The sequence below is a fragment of the Patiria miniata genome, unplaced genomic scaffold, assembly GCF_015706575.1.
Source record: "Patiria miniata isolate m_02_andy unplaced genomic scaffold, ASM1570657v1 HiC_scaffold_28, whole genome shotgun sequence".
NCBI classification, from domain to species: domain Eukaryota; kingdom Metazoa; phylum Echinodermata; class Asteroidea; order Valvatida; family Asterinidae; genus Patiria; species Patiria miniata.
Genome location: NW_024037067.1, coordinates 6,229,469 through 6,252,677, shown reverse-complemented (window position 1 = coordinate 6,252,677; position 23,209 = coordinate 6,229,469). Strand labels below are relative to the sequence as shown.

Sequence of the window (23,209 nt, the reverse complement as noted above, 5' to 3'; positions counted from 1 at the left end):
AAAATTAGTTCAGAAACTATTGCACGAATATAAATTGTTTACAAATAAAAATAAGTATTAAACATTTTAATTCACATAAATAATTATGTACAATATTCAAATATTATTTAATTTTATTTCAACTATACAAAGTTTACAATAAATTCAGAAATACACTTATTCATAAAAAAAATTTACTTGACAACGAGCGACGCTCAGACTGGTACCCACCGGTAGTCGTATAATGCACAACAAATCCTTCCATTCTGCGGGTGCCAGACTTTGTATACAACCACACATTAATGTGGGTTTCTTTGCTGATTTGCGGCACACTGTCAGTCACTTTTTCATAACTAAACAATATGCCTCCAAAGAAAGGCAAGGGCAAAAAGGGTAAAAAAGGAAAGAAGGCGGATGGTGAGGAAAATTATGAAGCTCCTGAACCATCAGAAAAGGAGAATTTATTGAAAACAGAGTGAGTACATGATCTTCAATCTTGGCCGGGGGGCCGGGGGGGGGGGGGTGTATGTGAAATTTGTCAGTGTTTGTGGACGTGGAAGCAAAAATAAAGTCATGATTTTGTGTTTAAGCATGTTAAGCCTGGGCCTACATTGTATTTCATTTGGCAGTGCATATTTTGCAGTGACCGGCAAAATACCTCCTCATCAGCTATTTAAACACTATTTTGCCGTGACGAGGAAAATTCCACATCAATAAAACATTGTAAAAAAGTACATCCAGTCTGTCTCTATTTAAACCTAAATATATAAGACTTGTTCTTTTTAAATAGCTTTACAAGTTATATTTCATTCTGCAAAGATTACAAATCAATAAACAGAATTGCACAGATTAGTTTATTACCCAATTTCGAAGAGGAGATAGGTCCTATGTCCTATGCCTACACACTTATCAGTCATATGTCACTCCGTTTTTCTATGACTAAATAGTTTGTTTTCTTTTCAAACAGGTTAGATTCTCTGACTGAACAACTGGCAAGCATCAAGAAAAAAGTGGAGGAGCTGTATCCTTTCTGATTGATCGAATGATCTTTCTAATGTGATGCACTGTCACTTATTTTATAATTCTGTCCAACAAATTTTTACTAGTCAAAAAAAAGGAGAAATATTTGCCGATTAATTTAAGCCCATTGCACCAGCTCTTGCAAAAGTTGCAGATTCAGGCTCAGATGTTTTTGACTCGATGGAATTTAAAAGTAATACTATGTTACATATTTTGTGGTGTTTTACCTTGATGAATTTCCTATGCATATATGATTTTGCAATTTACTAATTTTTTTTTGCTGCATATATTCAATAATTTAGAAGGTCGGATATTGTCTGATATTCTTAACGAGAAATTTATCATCAGTCGTAAAGAGAATGAATGGCTACAGCAAGAAGCACACCAAACAAGGGTGGAAAGCGTAAGTTGGAGACTTCTTCAATTAAGTGTTTATGCAAATCCATATTGGATAAGCAAAAAATAAGAGTAGTTTTGGATGTGAACTCCAACCCATTACACTGCCACTCCAGTGTTCTCCTAAGCATCAAAGTTTCAAAAGTGTGTGCTCGAAGTGGACCCTCATGTTTAAAATTGAGCACGCCCATTTTTAATACTTGGTGAATAAAACAGGTACAGCACAGCCATGGCGTCCTCTTTTATTGCTAAATATTAATAAATCTTTGGCAGCAAACTTAGTCAGATTTGCAAATCACCTACATTCTGAATTGAACACAAAAAAAATTCCCTTCTTCAGGCCTTATTTTGTAAAACACTTGGCTTTATCCAAATGCAAAGAGTATCCCTCCCAGTCTGGCTGGCAATTTCAACAAGGCCAGCCCAGCAATCAAAATAAATCTAGTGACTGTTTTTAACAGTTGAATGCTTCCCGTTTACATTAAGCAGGATTGACTGGCTGTGATTGTTATGAAAGCCGATGTAGCTAAGCTTTAACTGTAGGCGATTGATAAGCCAGCTGTGACTACCATTGACCTGCTTTTGTCTGTTGATGAAATTTGACTGTCACAGTGTCTACGTGAAATATGGCCTGACTGTTGGTGACCAGCCTGTGTAAAAGGCATGGCAGGGGAACAGGATTGAATTTTTGACTGTCTGTGACTGGTCAAACAAAAGGAGGGATATTGAATCTATAAATACACAGTAATCATGGTTGTTGTTGTTATTTTTGCCAGCATGAGTACATGTCTTACATGTCCAAGAAGGCCCACAAACGCCAAACCACCATCGTGACCCTGAGCGATCAGAACCAACAAGAAATCCGAATGATCAATGAGCAGAAGGAACAGATGCTGGAGGAATATGAAGAAAAGAAGCAAGGTGAGTGCTTCATCGATTGTTAGACTTATTTTTCTCTCTTGAAATGCCTTTTTTTTTGGCTGGACCTGAAGACACTGCAGTGACTGAGTCACTGAATTTAAAAGTAGAGTAGATCGTTTGCAGCTATCCAAATAGTAACTGACGGAATTATTTTTGCAAAGCTTAATTGATTTAAAGATGGGGATGGCAATATCCGTATGAAATTTTTCTTTCTGGTAAGCTGTCATTTTGAAGAAAACAATGAAGGAAGGCCATCTCCAACGATGCGTCAAGTGGCGCATTTTGGGAAATTACCACGAGTACTAGTTGGTTTGTAATTCAGCAAATCTGTGAATGGGTGCGCGCAATTGTTTGCGAGGTCACTATTATTCGTCAGTTTAGTGCGTGACACCGCGTAGTTGCAATTGGCTGAATGAGAACGTGTCGCGGATGCTGATTTCGGGCGCAATTCAAAACAAGACTCGGTAACTTTTGAATTGAAATTGAGATCCTAGAATATTGTTTTTTGCGGAATATACAGCATTCACTGAGCTAAAAGTTCATCATGTTACTGGTAGTTGTTAAGAAAATTTTTAAGATTTGGAGCACTTTTGTTGCTTCAAACGAACAAATTGCACAAATGAGCTACCCTACCTTTAAACAAAGCTAGGCTAAGCAGGCAAGGCAAGGAAGAGTCTGACTTCCGTGCGAGGGTGTTTCCACCTCAGTAGTGGCATCCAAATCTCCTGTCTAGAACTATTATTTCATTCTGTGTTCTATATTCATTTTCCACACAATCTTTTTCACCATCAATATGTTCACAACGGTTTTGTGTTTCTTTTGTCCGACCAGTTTTAAGGGATTCATTGATGGAAAAGGAGGCAGAGCTGGCTAAGACAAGGAAGGAACTTGACGATTTGGAGGAGTATAAAGTAAGTACAAAACCAATTAAGGCACGTCTGTGTCGATTTAAGTGTGCCCTCTGCTCAGAAAATTTCCATTTTTCCCATCACAGAGAAAAACCCTAACTCCCTTTGGAGTTTTACGAAGAACGGTACCAAGTCCGCCAAAATCCATCACTGACTCTGCTTCCCATAATGCTTCAGGACCAAATCCGTTGAAATACATCACAAATTCCAACACTGCTATAGGTGGATTTTGATGGACTTGGTACTCATGGCTTGTCTGCCGAAATCCCCCAAATGGGGGGAATGGATTTTGATGGAGTTGGGAAGGTTAGGGTCAACTTTTTAACCATCAGCGCATGTAGAATTATATCAAGCATTGGCAGCCAAAAACTCTCTATACTGGGGAGTGTGTGGCCTAGTGGTTAGCGTTCGTGACTCATGATCAGAGGGTCCGGGGTTCGAATCCAGCCGCTGGTCATATATTGTGTCCTTGGGCAAGGCACTTCACCCCCACTTGCCCCTCTCCACCCAGGAGTATAAATGGGTACCAGCATTAGCTGGGGAGTAACCTGCGATGGACTAGCATCCCATCCAGGGGGAGTAGAAATATTCTCAGTCGTTTCATGCTACTGAAACCGGAGATAAACGCCGGCCTGATGAGCCACATTGGCTCGGGACAGACTTTACTTTACTATGTGCTCCATGTACAATTACCATTTTTCAAATGAGTTACAAAGAGAAAGAAGGAGAGACCACTAGGAGGTATACTCTTAAACCCATTGTCGATTTGCTGTGTCTATTATAGAGAATTTCTGTTGTATTCTTTACCAACCTAATATGGCTCATTGTGTTACAAGACTTACTCCCTGTATGCATCCGTCGTTGCAGAGACTACAAGAGGAGCAGGTCCGGATGATCCGTGACCTGGAGAAGGAAGTCTTGAGGATGCGAGGCAAGCACACGGAGACCATCCAGAAGCTCAAGTCACAGTTCTTGAAGGAGAAGCGGGAGTACCACGGGGAATCGGAGGCTAAGATACAGGAGGTTGGCAAGCAGGCTAACAGGGTAAGTAGGTGTGATGCTGCAGTGATGCTTAGCAGCCTTTATGAGATGGACACATTTGGAGGGTGCTATTTGCAGTGATTTACCCTCTCCTGTTGCAACTCAAAAACTTAAAGGGAATGTACATCATTGGTTTTTGCTGTAATTTTCAGCAATGAACTATTTGAGGGGTTACTATGATAGATCAAATATTGTTACACTGATATGTTTGAAGTTTTGTGTTCGAAAATGCTGAAAACAAACAAGAAAAACACAAATGCTGGAGTTGTCTGGTTCCCTGACTCCACTAAAGATAAAATGGATCAATTTATAGATGCCGGAAATTTGTAAGGTAAGGAGTAGGGGAGAAGGGCGGATACCAGACTTTGCCATAGGTCTGGGGGTAGTACAGGGCCAATGGGGAGAGGGGCAGGTACCAGACTTTACCCCTCTCCCTTTCCCCCACCCACTGGCCACGCCCCCACCCCACCCGCCCCTCCCGATATCTCAGCCCCAAGCCAAAACCGGGGCTCAATATCTCTCGTCTTGAAGATCTCCCTCACCAGCCGGTGAGTCTGATTGCTTATAAATCCAAAAGTCTGACCTCTTAAAAAAAATTAAAAAAAATTATATTGATATATATAAATGATGAGTATGATCAAGCCAATCGTTAAGGGATTTTCTAGATGGAATAAAGCCACGCTGCGCGATTACGTCCAGCGATATAATATACCGTACGATCAAAATGTTGCTCTTACGCGTAAAGTCTACATCAACGGGATAAAAAAATACGAAGCTCAATTTAGAAACTTGAGGAAAAAGAAGCTACATGAGCTCAAACAGATTGTAGACGATTATGATCTAGAATATAACCCGTCGGGTTATAAGGGTCGATTTTTGAAAAAAGATTTACTCTCGGCGATTCAAAACTCTAGGCAACCCGAGTATTTTCAAGAGGCTGAGTTTAGAGCGACGAGGAGATTTAGAAATAACTTTAGAAACTGGGAACTGATTCCTAGACTTTTTAACGACGATTTAGTCAAGTTTTTTGATACGCACAAAGATCAAATTGTAAATAAAATCAAGTCAGAATTGAGAGAGCTGAGAGGTTTAAAAATGGAGCTCACAATCAAAATAAAATACGAAAAAACCAAACCCGATGGTACGATCGAAACGATCGAAGCTACACATTTTACCGATCAGAGAGTCGTTTTAAATCAAAGTCAAATAAAACAGGTTTTAAAAGAAGACATCGACCAGATATTTAAAAAGGATGAAAGGTATACGAATCAAGGATCGGGTTGGGTTTTAAAAAAGATAATGGCGTTGTATATCAACATCAACAGGTTTAACCCTGTGAGAGGTAGTTCTTATATTGACCTACCAAAATGTATCAAACAGAAAACGGCGATGATTAACATTAAAAACAAAGACGACGAGTGTTTGAGATGGTGTTTGAGAGCTGCTCTTGGGTTGTATACGGATAAAGTAAAAAATAACATAAAAAACGATCCTAAATATAAAATTCATAAAGAAGAACCTGTTGTATACACCAAAGACGACGGACTCAAATTTAAAGGCGTAGACTTTCCAACACCGATCGACCAGATACCAAAGATAGAAAGACAAAATAATTTAACGATAAACGTATACGGTTATGAGGGGGAAATATATCCGTTATACGTGTCTAAAAACTACAAACCAGAGTCACGACCTATCGATCTGTTTTTGTTTTCTGAGGGCGACAAGCATCACTACTGCTGGATAAATAACTTTTCGAGATTGCTTCACAACGTTACAAAAGATAAAAGTAAGAAATATTTTTGTCGAAGGTGCCTGAGTCATTATAGAACGCAAGTAAAATTAGATAGACACATGGCCGATTGTAACGGTATAGATACACATCCGTCAAAGATTGTATTTCCTACCGCTAAGCAAAAATATGTAAATAACGAGTGGATAGTCGACGAAAACGATGTGCCAACATTAGAATTTAAAAACTACAGGTTTAAACAAAAAGCACCGTTTGTAGTTTACGCCGACTTTGAATCGATATTAGAAAAAAACTCGGACGATAAAAAGAACAACACGCAAAAGACAAACATTCACAAAGCTAGCGGTTACTCGTTGGTAGTAGTTAGATGCGACGGCACCAATGCGTATCAAGAGACTTATAGAGGTAAAGATGCTGTATCAAAGTTTGTACATAAAATGTTAAAAATACAAAGCGACATAAATTGCATATTTAAAAAACCCCAACCCATGAAATTTAATGAGCGAGCTAAAGAACATCATGATACAACAAACACGTGTTGGATTTGCGAGAAACCAATTTATCCCAATTACTCGAGCAACTGTCAGTGCCAGAAACCCCAAAAACCAAAAACAGAAAAACAAATAAAAGAACATCAGTACGAAAACAAAAATGGATTTACAGAGTCTAAATGCCTCGAATGCAAAAAGAAAATCAACAAATTTAGAAAGGTGAGAGATCACTGCCACGTCACGGGTAGATATAGAGGTACCGCGCACGCCTACTGCAATCTAAAATTACAAGTTAAACCAGGTTTTACCCCCATACCGGTCGTCTTTCACAATCTGCAAAATTACGACGCTCACTTGATCATGCAGAGTATTTCAGAGTACGATGAAAAGGAAATACAAGTTATCGCTAGAAATTCGGAAAAGTATATTTCGTTTTCGATCGGAAATATGCGATTTATAGACTCGTTTAATTTTATGGCGTCTTCGTTGGATAGATTATCTAAAGCTTGTCCGAGAGAGTCGTTTAAACTACTCAGAGAACATTTTAATCGTCAAAATATCGACTCGTTGTTACAAAAAGGAGTTTATCCGTATGAATACATGGACTCGTTTGACAGATTTCAAGAGACCAGCCTACCCCCCATCGAACAATTTTACAGCAGCCTAAAAGACGAAAATATATCGCGAGAGGACTACGACAGAGCTAAACTGACGTGGAACGAGTTTAAAGTTAAAAACATGGGGGAATATCACGATTTGTACGTCACTACCGATACGTTATTACTGGCATGCGTATTTGAAAACTTTAGGAAAACGTGCATTACAAACTACGCGTTAGATCCGGCTAATTACTATACAGCACCAGGATTGTCGTGGGATGCCTTGTTAAAACACTCGGAAATTAAACTCGAACTATTGCAAGACGTAGACAAACATTTATTTTTTGAAAAAGCAAAAAGAGGTGGTATCTCAAGCGTGGGTGGTATGAGATACCACAAAGCCAACAACAAATACCTACCCGACCATAATCCAAACGAGCCGTCGAGTTACATCACCTACCTCGATGCAAACAATCTGTACGGCTGGGCCATGAGTCAATACCTGCCGTACAAAGACTTTAAATGGGCGTCTACAAAAACGTTTACCGAGTCTAAGATATTATCGCTCAGAAAAACGTCAAACACCGGTTACTGCTTTGAAGTAGACCTCGATTACCCGGATAATCTCCACGACCTGCACAACGATTATCCCCTAGCGCCAGAAAATATCGTCATACCAAAAGAATGGATGTCTGATTATCAAAACGAGTTATTGGATACCGAACCTAGTAGCAACGTGCAAAAATTAACGTGTACCCTTAATCCTAAACAAAAATATGTTTTGCACTACGTCACGTTGCAGTTGTATCTCAAACTCGGCTTGAAACTTAAAAAGGTACATCGAGTGTTGCAATTTAAACAAGCGCCTTGGATGGCATCTTACATAGACAAAAACACGCAACTCCGAACAAAAGCGACCTCTGATTTTGAGAAAGACTTTTTTAAACTGATGAATAATAGCGTGTTTGGTAAGACGATGGAAAACGTCAGAAACCGGATTGACGGTTACCTGCTCAGAGACAATAACGATGACGATCGAGATAAATACCAAACAATTATACAGAAACCGAGCTACAAAACGACGACGTCATTTTCAGAATGCAAATTGTCATTTGTCGAAAAGTACAAGACTAAAACCGTGTTAAACAAACCAATCTATTGCGGAGTGAGTATCTTGGATCTATCTAAGACGCTGATGTACGATTTTTATTACAACCATTTGAAAGACAAGTACAAAGAGAAAATCAGGTTGATGTACACAGATACGGACAGTTTGGTACTCGTAGTGCACACTGACGACGTGTACAAAGATGTGCAGCAAAACGGGCAACAATACGACCTTTCGAATTATCCGACGGATCATCCTTTGTACGACCCAACCAATAAGAAAGTGATCGGTAAATTTAAAGACGAGTTTGGAGGTAAAATAGTCAAAGAAGTCGTTTGCATAAGACCTAAAATGTACTCGATTTTAACCGCTGACATCAACCTGAAAAAAGCCAAGGGTGTCACAAAATCGGTCACCTCTAAGAAATTAAAACACCGACACTATTACGACTGCATCTTAAACAAGAAATCTCATTATGAAACCATGACTCACATTAGGTCGGAAAATCACATCCTTTACACCGTATCTCAAAATAAACTATCGTTGAGCCCGTTGGACACAAAGAGGTACATTTTACCGGATGGAATACACACGCTCGCTTATGGTCACCGCAATCTAGATATTAATTAGGCGGTAATTGCGTGTCCTCGGGTACGACTTGAAGCTCTTGTCTCACAAAACTCCTTTTTGGGCCGTTTTGAAGGTAATAAAGAGTAGGACCCGTCGTGACTTTTTTACCGTTAATCATTTTAAATTGACTCGTTCTTTTTTCCACGTTGAAGATGTCTACGCTCCAAATGGGATCCGTGGCTCTTCTCGAGGTTCCACCCTCTTGCTCGCCCGGGTAATATAAATATCTAACCATGGCATCTTGCGGTAATTGTTGCTCTTTTGTTTTAACGGGGTTAGCCGGCGATTGTCGGACCTGTTCAAGTTTAACCGCCTCTGACGGTGCTTTAGCTATTAATCTCGTCGTTTCATCGTTTATAGCTTTGATCACGCTGGGTAATCGCTCGACCCATTGCGTGTTTCTACTCTCGGGATTTAACATTTCTTGAGCGTACTGATGACCAAACAGTCTCTCGGCTAGCGTTCGATTAAATCTTTCTACGATACCCTGCGATCGGTGGTTTCCTGGTTCACCTACGATAATCTCGACGTTTTTTGAGGTCATCCATTTTTTAAATGCGCCTTTAAATTCGGTACCGGCGTCTACTCTCAACGTTTTAGGGTAACTCAAAGGAGATCTCGCGTAAATCTTGACGATAGCATCTTGGGTGGAATCCGCCGTTTTAGAAACCAAAGGTTCTGCTTCGTGGTATCGACTCGCTACGTCGACAACCGTCAAAGCGTATTTATAAGTCTTGCGTTTTACTTTATCCCAGGGTAGGTATAGCACATCCATTTGGTGAAAATCGTTTGGTGTTTCAAACTCTTGCGATGTACTCGTAGGTCTGGGTACATACGCGGGACCCGGTAGATAAATTTGCCAGATCGCTTGTTTTTTAAGCCAATCTCTGATTACCTTTTTATCGATTTTTGTTTTATCGTGTAAATGGTCGACGGCGCTTTCACCTCTCCAATAACCACTCGGGCTATAATACAGTTTAGATAATGTTTGCATATTATTTAATATAAAAGACGTTTATAATAATAATATGTCTGGCTTTGCTATGATGGTTGGAGGCGCGATCGTCAACGCTTTAGCTTTTACGGGTTCAAACTTTTTATTTTCAAGTCTGAAACAGAGTGATGCCGACGAGGAGCGTAAGAGACACGATTTAGCGATAGAACAACTCTCGGCCGCCAAAGATAAGTGGCAACGAGAACGAACGAAATATCTAGATTTTCTCAACGAACGTATCAGAAAACAAAATGCCTCTAAAGAAACATTTTCCAACGTAGACCGAGCGTTGCGTTACTACAACGAGGTGAGTGGACAATCTACCAAACTACCCGTAGGACTGCAACGCGAACCCAAACTCGAAGATTTTTACGAGCCTAGCGACCAACAAATAGAAAGAGAACTGGCGTTTATCGCGGGAGGAACGCTTTTGGTGGGTTTCTTGGCTTACAGATATCTTTAAATTTAAAACTCGTATAAATAAAATGAATGTGTATGGAAAAAAGCTCAATCCCAGCAGGCTATTAAAAATACCCAGATCTATCAAGGGTGAGAGAAAAGAGGTGGTCATTACCCACAATCCTAGTAGTATATCGGCGGGGCAAACGCTGAGAGTTAAGTTTCCTCAATTGGGCGTAGACGACGTGATCGTACCCGGCACTTGTAAATTAGCTTTTAGTTTAGAACTCGACGGTGGAAGCGACGACAATAGAACCATTTTTGGTAATTTGGCCAGAAATTTAGTCAGCGAAATCAGCGTCAGGCTTCAAGGTCACGAAATCGTAAGTTATCGTCACGCCGACGTGTATCACAACTTTAAAGACAATTGGATCAACAGCTCGACAACTCGAAACATGGCGTACTCGGGCATAGAAAAAGAAAACGTGTCTAAACTAAGAATTGGGGCTGGAGATGCTAACGCGGGCGCCAACAGCGGTAAAGATCAGGCTATCGCGGATGCCTATGGTAACAGATATTGTATTCCCCTAGACATTGACATACTGACTTCGCATCACCCTTTTTACCCCAGCGGTTTAAAACAACCTCTGACGTACGAGATAAAGTTTAACGATCACGAAAAAGTAGTCAACAGTTCAGATACGGCGGCGATGTATTCTATCTCAGACTTGTCTCTCGAATACGAAGTGGTGACCAACAGAGACCTAGCTATCACCATCAGGAATAAACACAAGGGGTTAATGCAATATCTGTTTGATAAAATCCACTCGCTAGAAGTTAGATCCGTCAACAAATCGGACACGCTTTGGAACGTCAGCGTCAATCAACCCATCAGGAGTCTCAAGGGTATTTTGTTTTTGTTTAAAGATCCCGCGGTCAAAAATCCGCAGCGATTTTACAATCCAAAACTAACCAAAACATCAGTGACCGTAGAAGGTAAACCCAATCAACTCTACAGTCAAGGCATGTTTCAGTATCAACACTGGAATGAAATTAACAAGTTCTTTGGAGACAGCGATACCGAAAGCGGGCGCGGAGTAGCTAAAGACTTAAATTTGACGGGTTTTGACCTCGGAGACTACCTAAAAGACAAGTACGGTCTGTGGCTCGATTTTAGAAGTAACGACGACAATTCCGCTCACGGATCCGGTAGGAAACTCGGAGACGGAGGAGGCATCAACATTCAATTTAACAGAGAAGCCGAAAGTCAAGGTGACCTCACGATGTACGTATTTTTGGTCATGGATGCTCAATTGAACTTGGAAGACGGGAATTTTAAATCTCTGTTAAGTTAAAATGACACAACCGCATTGCGCTTTAATCGTCGGCAAAACAAATTCGGGCAAAACCAAATGGATTTTGGATCTGTTAGAGTCAGACTATAAAAATACATTTAAAGCGATAGTCATCATTTGCCCTACCATATTTAAAAACAAAACGTACATCGAAAGAAAGTGGATTCAAGCAGATCCCGAGGTATACCTCTGCGATCCGGAATTGTACAAGATGACGCTCAACGAAGCGATCGATTTTTACAGTAAAATATTCGAAGGTGTTGCCACGCTGTTTATCGTGGACGATTGCTCTTCGGATCAAGAGATTAAATATCGTAAAAAGACGTGCGCTTTAAGCAAAATGGCGTTTAGCGGAAGACACGTAAATCACAGCTGTTGGTTATTGACCCAAAAGTACAATAGCGTTTTAAAAGATTATAGAGAAAACACGGCTTGGTTGGCGTTATTTTACTGCAAGGATAAAACATCGTTTGATCAAGCGTTAGACGAAAATGACGTCGTACCGATTGAAGAACGAGATTATATAAAACGACGTTTGAGAGATGTGAAATATAGTAAATTGGTCGTATACACCGAACCTCCAGTTAGTTACGAGCTACTTGAGTAGGTCAATAACCTAGCTTGTCAACAGATATGACCTAGCTTGTCAACAGATAGGACCTAGCTCGTCAACATATATGACCTAGCTCGTCAACAGATATGACCTAGCTCGTCAGCAAATATGACCTAGCTTAGTAGCAACCTATTCAACAAACTACACAAGCGTTACAATTTGTTAATCAACAAACGTCAACAAAATTATATTTTGCTGTTAGTAAATGATAGCAATATTCGAGTATTTGCAGTTTTTGGCTATTATCGTCATATCGATTAATTTATCGTTTTACACCTACGAGTACCTTTGCCTTTGTAACAAAGTTGCAAAAGCTACAACAAAATTAAATTCGTTTCTAATTAAATGGAGGACCTAAAACTGACTTTAACGAACGAACAAGATCACAACGCAGAACATAAAGATCGTTTGTGCGGTGTCGTAGCAGCTGGAAACTCTAGAAAGTACTTGGGAAAGGAATACACCGTTAAACAAATCGAAGCTCTTGACAGTAAAGAACTCGACAAATTATATCATCTGTACGAAACTAAATTTGGAAATGAAATTGTTAAAACCGTTGGTAAATACACTTTAAGTCTATTTTCGAGAGTGTTAGCCGTTGTTACACCCGTACAAGTTTTAGGCTATAACGTCACTATAGATTCTGAAGAAGAACTCACCAACGACTTGAGTTCTGATCCTATTATAAGCGCGAGTATGGCTGGTATGTTGAGCGACGTTTGTTACAAGTACGGAACTTTTATATCACCCCTAGTTGCTACGATTATCACAACAAAACATTTAAAATTTAATAAACCTAATATAATAAATGGAAGATCAGAAAGCAGCGATCACAGCTCAACCAGCAGAAACAGAGACGCCCCAACCGATAAAAACAACGTCATCACCGACGGTAACGAGAGTGACCAAGACTAAAAATCCTAAACGAATTCAGCAGGGTAAAGCTTTAGCCGAGCACAATAGACAGATGAAATTAAAATTAGCAAAAATGGATGTAACATCGGACGAAGCTACGAGCTCACCAGACTACAACTCTTGGGCGATGTGGGGAGCTATAGCGTCTATAATAGGAGTGGGGCTGCTGGTACTAAAAAGTAAGGTGACTGCGCCGGTAGTACAGCCAGTGCCGGTAGTCACGCAACCCACTACACCCATCGCCCCCAAAACGCTAGACATGGAATAGATCAGACCTTTTAGGTCTGTAGCTAAACCAGCAATTTAAAAATTGTTATATTAAAAACGATGAGTAACTTTGACACCAACGGAATAGCTAATACGATTTATCACGGAGCCGTCATATCGGGTCTGGTGATGGGATACGCCATGGTAGGAGCTAAACTACTCAAAATAAAAGCGCCGGATTTAAGCAAACTAAGCGTAGAAGATGCGGCTAAATTGACGGGCATTATAAGTGGAGCTCTGGCCACGCAAAATTGGTTGGTGGCCCAGGGTATACTACCGGGCAGTATAATGAAAACGGCATAATTTAAATAGGTTTATTAAATAAATGGATGAGGGAGGATTTGACTTTGACCCTGTTGATGATTACGATTACGACGATGATGATGATGTAGCAGAGACCAATGTAGATGACGACTTTGATACTACTACACCACCGGTAGACACAGAAAGCGTCCTCGGCACGGGAACAATAAGCAGATTATCTATAAAAGTAATAAAAGAAGATGTTGATTCATTTTACAAACAAAATAATATAGACCCCGCGTTTATCGACCCCAACGATTTTGAAATTGGTAAAGACAGAAATTTATACGTTAAAACATATAAAGGTCGAGAACCATTATCTTATAGACGAGGTGGTCAAAGAACATATTACAAATTAAGTACCTTACAAAATAAATATGGTACCGCATTTATTCGCGACACCCTCAAAATCGCTGACTATAAACCAACACTACTTGCCAAACTAAAAGATAAACTCGAAAAAGTACAACCCGAGAGTATCCCCTTGACAGAACTACCCAGAGCCACCGATGAGGTAACCGAGATTATAGACGATTTACAACGCGACACCGGCGCTCAAACAGAAGGATTAAATTACAGAGAACTCCAGGGTTTAGACAAAAGTCTTCAGACGTTGAGAGGTAACCTAGAACTTAATTTAGCGCGTCTCACAGAACTAGACCAAGAGATATTTGATGCCGAACATGAATTAGGTGATCATAGGATCAGCGAAGAAGAACGACGAGAGTTAAACGATAAATTGAGCGACTTAGACGCTGAAAGATCCGCCAGATTAGAAGCCGCAAAAGCCAACGAACGAGGACTCAAAAGTCAGATCGCTAGAATCAAAGAAACGATTAATAAAATTTTAGGCGACGACACGACTCTGGCGGAAAAGATTAGAACTCTGTTTAGAGAACAAGGTGTGACCGTAGTGAGTATTTTAGCCGCTTTGAGTTTAGCCATCAGCACGATAGTGAGTAGCATCGTCGCTAGCGTGAGAGGTGTGGGTGCCCCAACCGCGCCATCGCCAACACCAACACCAACACCAAAAGGCGGTATCAAAGAGTGGATTTCAAAACAACTCGCTAATTTTGCATCTGCTCTTCAAAAACTCGGAGTGAGCGCGTTGGGTGCTCTGCCGGGCATCATAGGCAGCGTACTCAGTTGGATATTTAACGCGCTGAGTAAGTCCGTATCGTGGTTGGCCGAACATGTGTGGGCTTTGTTTTTGGGTGTGGGAGCCTTGGTGTTTGCGTACCTGCAAAAACGATGGTAGTAATAGTTGTAATCAAGTTTAAACAAAAAAAATAAGCCTTACCAGCACAAAGTTGGTAAGGCTTATTTTTTTTGGTGAGATTAGAGTGTGACTTATCGCGTTGCCTCGTAAGCTAAAATACCCATGCCAACGATAGCTAATATTCCTACCGTCAACGATAATTTTTCGTCTTGGTGAGTTTGTAGTTTCGTGGGTTCTTGGGTTAAAACTGTAGGTGTTGGTGTTGGTGATGGTGATGGTGTTGGTGTTGGTGTTGGTGTTGGTGTTGGTGATACAACATCGGTCATAGGCTCTGGGGGTGTTGGTGGCGCGACGTCATCGGTGTCATCAAAAGAGTCGTCCGGTTGAGGTTGTGAGTTTAAATCTGGCACCAAACCAGTTTTCATAATCTGGGTAGCGATTTGAAGATTGTTGTTATAGCCGTCGTGCGTTCCAACCCTCAAGTTCATATCCGATGGAATTAAATACAACCCCGGTTTCACGACAAAATTTAAAGGCGTTCTGGCATACTGCAAAGAGTCTTGAAATTGATTGATACTCGTTTCCATGTCGTCTACTGCATTGATGATATCTTCAACGATGACGTTAAATTGTCTCTGAGCGTCTAATCCGGTGCCTGGTGATAATACGCTCGTTTTTGTTTGAGCCTGCGCACCGAGTAAAGCGTACACGTAAGATCTGATCGATTCGTTGATCTTTATGATTCCCGCGGGGGTAAACGAACTCTTGGCGGGTATAAAATCTAACCAAGCCTTTTGTACCGATTCATTTTGTTCGATAAAGGCTACGGTATAATCGCTGTAACGCCCCGAACCCTTGGGTGGATCGTCCAGACCAAACCCCATTTTAGTTCCACTCATCATATCTTTACGATACTCACTATACTCGAGATTAAGGTCGGTTGTATCATAATCGTTTCCGGGTACGGGTACGTAAGACGTGTCCCAGTAATAAGCTATACCTAAACCGTTAGAGTTTGTGTCTCTCGTCTGTTTAAAAGATTTATTTTGATCGATGCCAAACAACAAAGAGGTATCGGTAAATGCTCTGAGATTATAACTGTTGTCTAGAGCTTTAAATGCGTCATCTCCCGGTAAAGGAGCGGCAAAGTCGTACAGGATCTTTCTAACCGTAAAATATAAATGAAAGTTAAAGATGGCCCAAACGTAACGGTTGCTCGCGTTTAAAAGATCGAATCCAACACCGCAGCCCGTAGTAGCGCAGTAGATCGCAAAATTTAACTGATTTTGATAAAACGACATGGGGTGTGATTTCCAACGATCTACATCCTCATCCGTTGTGATGCGAGGCAATTTATAGTCTGAGGTTAAGTCGGGGAACAAGGTTAAAAACCCGTTGGTATTATTAACTATAACTTCCAGTTCACTGGGTTTAGTGCTGTTTAAAAACTTTGCTTGGGGTGCAGCTTGATGCTTTAGCTCGGTTGCCTTGGCTACATTTTGATTTACTTGTTTCGTTACCTGATCGGCTATCGATTGTATCTGCTTTTTTAACGACTTAAAATCACTCATTATTTTAGTTTCAGTTTTAATATAAAAAGACTTTAAAATAAATGCATTCGTTTCACTTGTTTCAAAATGAGCAGACGTTTAAATTAGAAGACGTCGTAGATAATTTAAACGGTCAAAAATCTGTACGCGTAAAAAGGGTGTTGTTTAACCCCGGATATTTTAATATTTCCAGCGCCACGGAGATTGATTGGTTTACGCAAATAGATGGGAGACCCGCGTTTACCACAGATAAACCTCCCCCCATACCCGCGGAGTTTCTTTCAGATGTACACATAAGAACGCCAGATAGAGATTTTATAGAGCGATTGTTACCCGATATACCATACCACTTTTTAATTAACGATGAAAATGTTTTACAAAAAACTATAAACGATCTTATAAAAGCGTACGAAGACGATAGACTAGAATCCGTTTTAGAATCAAACAAAAGAAAAAGAGCTATTATAGCTGAACGGCGAGGGTTGATTTTAGCCGCCATGTCTTCAGAAATACCAAAAACTGAATTAGAACTTAATACGCTTCAATCTTTAGTAAGAATATTATATGTTAGAGAAAGGAAAATCTTTGAAGGTGAGGAATTGGCTTCAAAGTTTATTGAAGGAGAAATGGGTGCGAGCGAGTTGAGCGAGTTGAGAGATAGTAGAGAAGCAGGGGTAATTATAAGGGGAAGTCTTATCGTGACGGGTGATGATTTAGATTTTATTCCTCCGAGTCATTTAGCGCCGTTACCACTCGGAGTCACCGGTTCGGTCATCATAGCACCGGGGTGGTACGACGTCGATTGGTTCGATTTCATTTTAAATTCTATACCCGGGGTAAGTTTTCGAATATTTAGAGAATCTAAAAAGGTGACATTGGTGATAACCGACGTAAATCTCAAATTGCGCTTGAACAGAGAAGTATCTCGATTACTCAATTTACCCAAAGGAAGACTGGTACCCAAAGTGGTGTATACGGGGTCTTACGACGTTAATCCGTTTAAATTTTTGTTTATTCGCTGCCCGCAATTAAGTACGAGTGAAAACTTTTTTAATGGTCGTCCTTCTGACATCTTAAAAATCGTACCCGTGGCTACGCGCAAACCCGATATTGATAGAGCCGAGGGATTCAAAAATCTTAAAAACGGTATAATCGACAAACTGACATTTTCTATCAGCGGTGAAAAAGGACAGGTATTCAACAACAAGGGTGAGGGTATCATTATCGAGTTGGAGATCTTTTAATTTTAAAATCTTTTTATATTAAAAACATGAGTGTAGATGGTAAGGCGCTATACCCCGATATTTCTGGAGATGTACTCCGATTAAATAGTAACGAAGAAACAAAAGTGTACAGACTTAAAAAGATTGAAGAGATTCGATCTTTAATCTTAAAAGAGAGAGACCACCGAGAGCACACTTATAAAAAAATAAAGAGAGTGATCGACACTATTAATTACGTAGAAATAGGATTAGAAGGATTGGGGGCTATAGCGGGGGCTGTCGGTATTCCCGCTCTCTTGGGTGTTATATCAACCCCCGTTGGATTGGTGCTAGAAGGAACGTTTATAGGCGCTTTTGGTGTAGATATTCTGCTTAGAATCGCGTCTAGGCGATTATCCGCCAAGCTAAAAAAGCACGACCAGATTAAAATATTAGCAGACTCCAAACTTAACACGATTGAAGAATACGTGTCTCAAGCCATCAACGACGGAGATATATCACACGAAGAGTTTATATTGATTACGAGAGAGCTCGCAAAATTTAACGAGCTTAAGCAAAAAATTAGAACAAAGACCAGCACAAAGCTTCAAAAAATTAAAAACGATACAGACTTTGAAAAAGAAGTTAAAAAACGGGTAGACGAACGGCTGGCAAAAGAAAAAAAATCTCTTATCGAAAAACTTACAAGTTCAAATTCTCGGTAAATAAACATTATGAAAGCGATCCACCGAGTTATACCTCTATTTCACCTCTTGGGGTGTTACCCTCGGCCCCGCCTTTATTGTAGTGGTCATCGTATCTTTTTAGTGCTTTATTAAATTGATTTTGAGTCACTTTAAATAATTTTCTAACTCGTTCTTTGTCTAATCCAATGACGTGATGGAAACTCGCGGCTATTAACGACCGTTTGACACATCCGTTTCCCCTCAATGTTTTGTAATTAACGAGCTCGTTATATTTATTGATTGTTTCTTGGACATCTTCTAAGTCTTGCTCTGGACAAACAGACAAAATAAGTTTTTCCACAGTTTTTCTTTTGTTTCTTTTTAAAATTGACCAATTGATACGATCTTCTTGCGCATTTTCTGCCGAAAAATCAAAATAACGTGAAACTATTTCACCGCACGTTTCACAAATTAAAAAACCATTCTCGATGATTATATGATGATCGCACTTATCCCCAAGTTGTGACGTCCCAAAGTATTCCATCTATTTAATAAACTTTAAATAAAAATGATTGCAATTTTAAATAAAGAATTAAATATCACCCTCTGTTCTTTATATAATTGAAATCAGATCTCTTAGTGCCCGTTAATAGCGCCCTCTGTTTTTTATCGGTACAATAACCCTTATCATAAAATTAAATACCGCCCTCTGTTTATAATACCTCACCACCAATGAATGGCGCCCTCTGTTGATTTCTTTTATTATAATTGCACCTGGACTCGATAAATCGATCATTTATTATACCACCCTGTTTATATTATTTTGATATCCATCACCACACAGAAATAGCGCCCTCTATTGATTTTACATTATAATTGAACTTGGACTCGATAAAACGATCATTCATACATTCTCTTTATTTGATATTCATATATTATAATTTATACAGTAAAAAGCCACTCTGAGTGGCTTTTTTGTTGTCATTCAAATTAGCTCATTTAAATAGCTTTTATTACATCTTAATATATACAGTAAAAAGCCACTCCGAGTGGCTTTTTTGTTGTTATTCAAATTAGCTCATTTAAATAGCTTTTCTGGCATCTTAATATATACAGTAAAAAGCCACTCGGAGTGGCTTTTTCGTTGTCATTCAAAGTAGCTCATTTAAATAGCTTTTCTGGCATCTTAATATATACAGTAAAAAGCCACTCCGAGTGGCTTTTTCTTTGTTATTCAAATTAGCTCATTTAAATAACTTTTCTGACATCTTAATATATACAGTGAAAAGCCACTCCGAGTGGCTTTTTTGTTGTCATTCAAATTAGCTCATTTAAATAACTTTTATTACATCTTAAAATATACAGTAAAAAGCCACTCCGAGTGGCTTTTTCTTTGTCATTCAAATTAGCTCATTTAAATAGCTTTTATTACATCTTAATTTATACAGTAAAAAGCCACTCCGAGTGGCTTTTTCGTTGTCATTCAAATTAGCTCATTTAAATAGCTTTTCTGACATCTTAATATATACAGTAAAAAGCCACTCCGAGTGGCTTTTTCGTTGTTATTCAAATTAGCTCATATAAATAGCTTTTCTGACATCTTAATATATACAGTAAAAAGCCACTCCGAGTGGCTTTTTCGTTGTTATTCAAATAAGCTCATTTAAATAGCTTTTCTGACATCTTAATATATACAGTAAAAAGCCACTCCGAGTGGCTTTTTCGTTGTTATTCAAATTAGCTCATATAAATAGCTTTTCTGACATCTTAATATATACAGTAAAAAGCCACTCCCAGTGGCTTTTTCGTTGTTATTCAAATTAGCTCATTTTTGGTTTGTCATATATCAAATGGTTTTTGCATTCTTTAACTGCTGAGTCAAATCTCCTATTTTGACCACGATCCATTCACCCACCGTGTTGACCATGCTGTTTGCCAATGTGACGAAATCTTGCCCGTATGTAACATCTACAACACTAGATGGACAGTTCATCTGAAAAAAAAGAGAAATAGGCCTTAATAAGTAAATTTTTTTACACACAAACATACAGTAATAATAACTTGGGGCCTAATCATCCTTACTCGCATCTGGCATGCTAAATTGCAAAAGACGCAACTACAACGTGTTCGGGGCCGCTGACAAGTAAAGACGCCTATGGTTTTCGCCTTTTACACACAAATCACCCTGACATATTGGACACCTGATGTATAAAAAATACACGTTATAAGCGTATTATAATTACCTTTGAAAGTTGGTCTGTTGGTAGTTTAGCTGCTCGTATTCGGAAATGAAGCTATACAGTTGTACAGTGCTGTCGAGTCTGGATATGATTAGATACCACTGAACTCCGCCTTATAAATCCGACTGGCCATCCGCTGTGAGGGTATCTGGCTTATATAGGAACTAAAAATAGCAACCATTGTTTGCTTCTGACGTATGCGATGAGTCATATCCTGGCTGCCCCAACTAACAAAAGCAATTCATCACGGTCCATTGAATTTCAATAGATGTTTACGCCAACTGCAAAAGTGCGTCACCTCATAGAGCTGGGTCCTAGCTCTATTGTCACCCTGAGTCACTTCATATTTTGCAAGTCAGGGTTGGAGTAGACTTGTACGAGTCGTATTTAACACAAGATCAAAAATGAAAAATATAAATATAGAGGGCCTGGCCTTATTTCGAGACTGAGATATTGAGAGAGATATTTGGGAGGGAGATCATTGGGAGAGGGAGATTATTGGGAGGGATAAGGGGGTGGGGGCGTGGCCAGAGGGTGGGGGAAAGGGGGAGGGGTAAAGTCTGGTACCTGCCCCTCTCCCCATTGGCCCTGTACTACCCCCAGACCTATGGCAAAGTCTGGTATCCGCCCTTCTCCCCTACTTAAGGGAACCAGTCTAGCTGGCCTGCACCTGCTCATGAACATGTAACCAATAGCAAACAAAATTTAGACTGAAAAAAATGGTGAAGTTAGAGCAGTAGTAGTCGGCCGACCACCGTTGGAAATTTATACAAAAATACAATTTTCTTGAAAATGACTTCACACCAGGTGCCATAATTTTACAGGATGCTTTAGACTGTCATTTACCAACATCCTAGTAAGGTATTTCATAAAAACTTGGTAGTTTTATTTTTCGATGTTTGCAAATGTTGTATATTCCCTTTAAAAGGCTAATAACATGTTCACTCCATACATATTTTATATTGATGAGCATCCAGTGTACATGCTTTTGTAAACGTTTTTATGATGTGTTCTCCATGCTGTTTTTGAGTTTCATCTTGAAAAACAAATTTGTCTTTCAATTTGCTATTTTCCTGACAATCTGAAAGTAATTGACTTTTGAATGAGAATCGAACAGAAAAATACTTCGACGTTTAGTAACTGAATTATTGCTTACCAAAATTTGGAATTATTGGCTGCCAGACAATAAGTCGGCTCTCGTACGGCAGGTTGCTGATGCCCAACATCGGATTAAAGTAGTTTTCTCATTAGAACAAAACAGTTAAATTGAAAATTCGTTAGGAGAAAAAATTGGTTTCTTGGCGTTTGCTGATTTTTACTACCCTCTCAGCAGCTAATCCCTAGGATCAACTTTGATCGATTGAGAAATCTGTTTGTGTTGTATCTGAATCCAGGAGGCAATGCACTGTCTTCAAGAACACACCACCCGCATCAAGTCAGAGAACAGGGAACTTCGACAGGAGCTCCTCAAGTTGATCCAGAAATCCCGGGCTCTCAACGAGCACAAGGCGCAGCTGGAGGAACAGCGTAAGGAGTTGCTACGAGAGCAGCAGTACGCTGCCGATTTGAAGAGGTTGCATACAACCAGGCAGCATAAGGTGCTCAAGGCGTTTGAGATGCTGGACGAAGGAAACGGATGAGGACATAATGGATGGTTGAACAAAGTTGCGAGTCAAGTCACAAGTCAATCAGGAGTCAATCATAAGTTGTCACATCGTGGTAATCACGAGTCAGTCACAAGTCTATCACAAGTCAGTCACAAGTCAATCTAAGTTGTTACAAGTCAATCAGGAGTCAATCACAAGTCAGTCACAAGTCAAACACAAGTTAATCAGGAGTCTTATCACAAGTCAGTCACAAGTTAATCAGGAGTCAAACACAAGTCAATCAGGAGTCAATCACAAGTCAATTTAGGTTGTCGCAAGTTAATAAGGAGTCTATCACAAGTCAGTCACAAGTCAATCGGGAGTCAATCACAGTCAATCACAAGTCAACCCAAGTTGTCACAAATTAATCAGGAGTCAATCACAAGTCAGTCACAAGTTAATCAGGAGTCTATCACAAGTCAGTCACAAATCAATCAGGAGTCAATCAGGAGTCAATCACAAGTCAATCTAAGTTGTCACAAGTTAATCAGGAGTCTGTCACAAGTCAGTCAGAAGTCAATCACAAGTTCATCAGGAGTCAATCACAGTCAATCATAAGTCAGTCACAGGTTATCACAACTTCTCACAAGTAACAAGGGGATGACCCTTGACACAAGAATGACTTTCAACAATTAATACGAGTAGTTTGTCAATTGATTTCAGACTGCAAGTTCTGTGATTGACTTGTGAGGACTTGCAATGATTTGTACATAACTGCAAAGCCTGAAGCTTCTTTTTTCCTACATGCTAAGGATACAACTTTAGGAATGAAATTTTTTACAAGCTTCCAACAAGCGGGGTTTTCATGGAACTTGGCAAGTTATGGGGCAAGTCATGATCTAGGCTTGTCTCAACTGACAATGTTTTTTTCTTCGCACCACTCAAACAAGTAAGTGTACATTCAGGAATCAAGAAAATAACTATCTTTTCCTAAATAGTAATATACAAAACTAATTTAGCTACCCCTAACCCTG

At 39.6% G+C, this 23,209-nt stretch overlaps 1 protein-coding gene across 1 annotated transcript; it reads left to right on the top strand.

Moving 5' to 3' along the window:
* The first annotated feature begins 235 nt into the window (after positions 1 to 235).
* Positions 236 to 22,391, top strand: LOC119734937 (coiled-coil domain-containing protein 166-like). The gene is made up of 7 exons (XM_038208578.1): positions 236 to 454; positions 947 to 1,000; positions 1,348 to 1,402; positions 2,172 to 2,316; positions 3,148 to 3,227; positions 4,092 to 4,268; positions 21,984 to 22,391. Exons 1-7 carry the CDS (start codon positions 342 to 344, stop codon positions 22,227 to 22,229), a joined length of 870 nt encoding a protein of 289 aa, XP_038064506.1. The 5' UTR covers positions 236 to 341; the 3' UTR covers positions 22,230 to 22,391.
* Positions 22,392 to 23,209: the final 818 nt, after the last annotated feature.

Excerpts from the sequence above, each read along its gene's own strand:
- LOC119734937 (XM_038208578.1), top strand. The coding sequence starts at position 342 with ATGCCTCCAAAGAAAGGCAAGGGCAAAAAGGGTAAAAAAGGAAAGAAG. Across the intron at positions 1,403-2,171 it reads ACCAAACAAGGGTGGAAAGC|CATGAGTACATGTCTTACAT; the intron begins GTAAGTTGGAGA and ends TATTTTTGCCAG. Across the intron at positions 3,228-4,091 it reads ACGATTTGGAGGAGTATAAA|AGACTACAAGAGGAGCAGGT; the intron begins GTAAGTACAAAA and ends CCGTCGTTGCAG.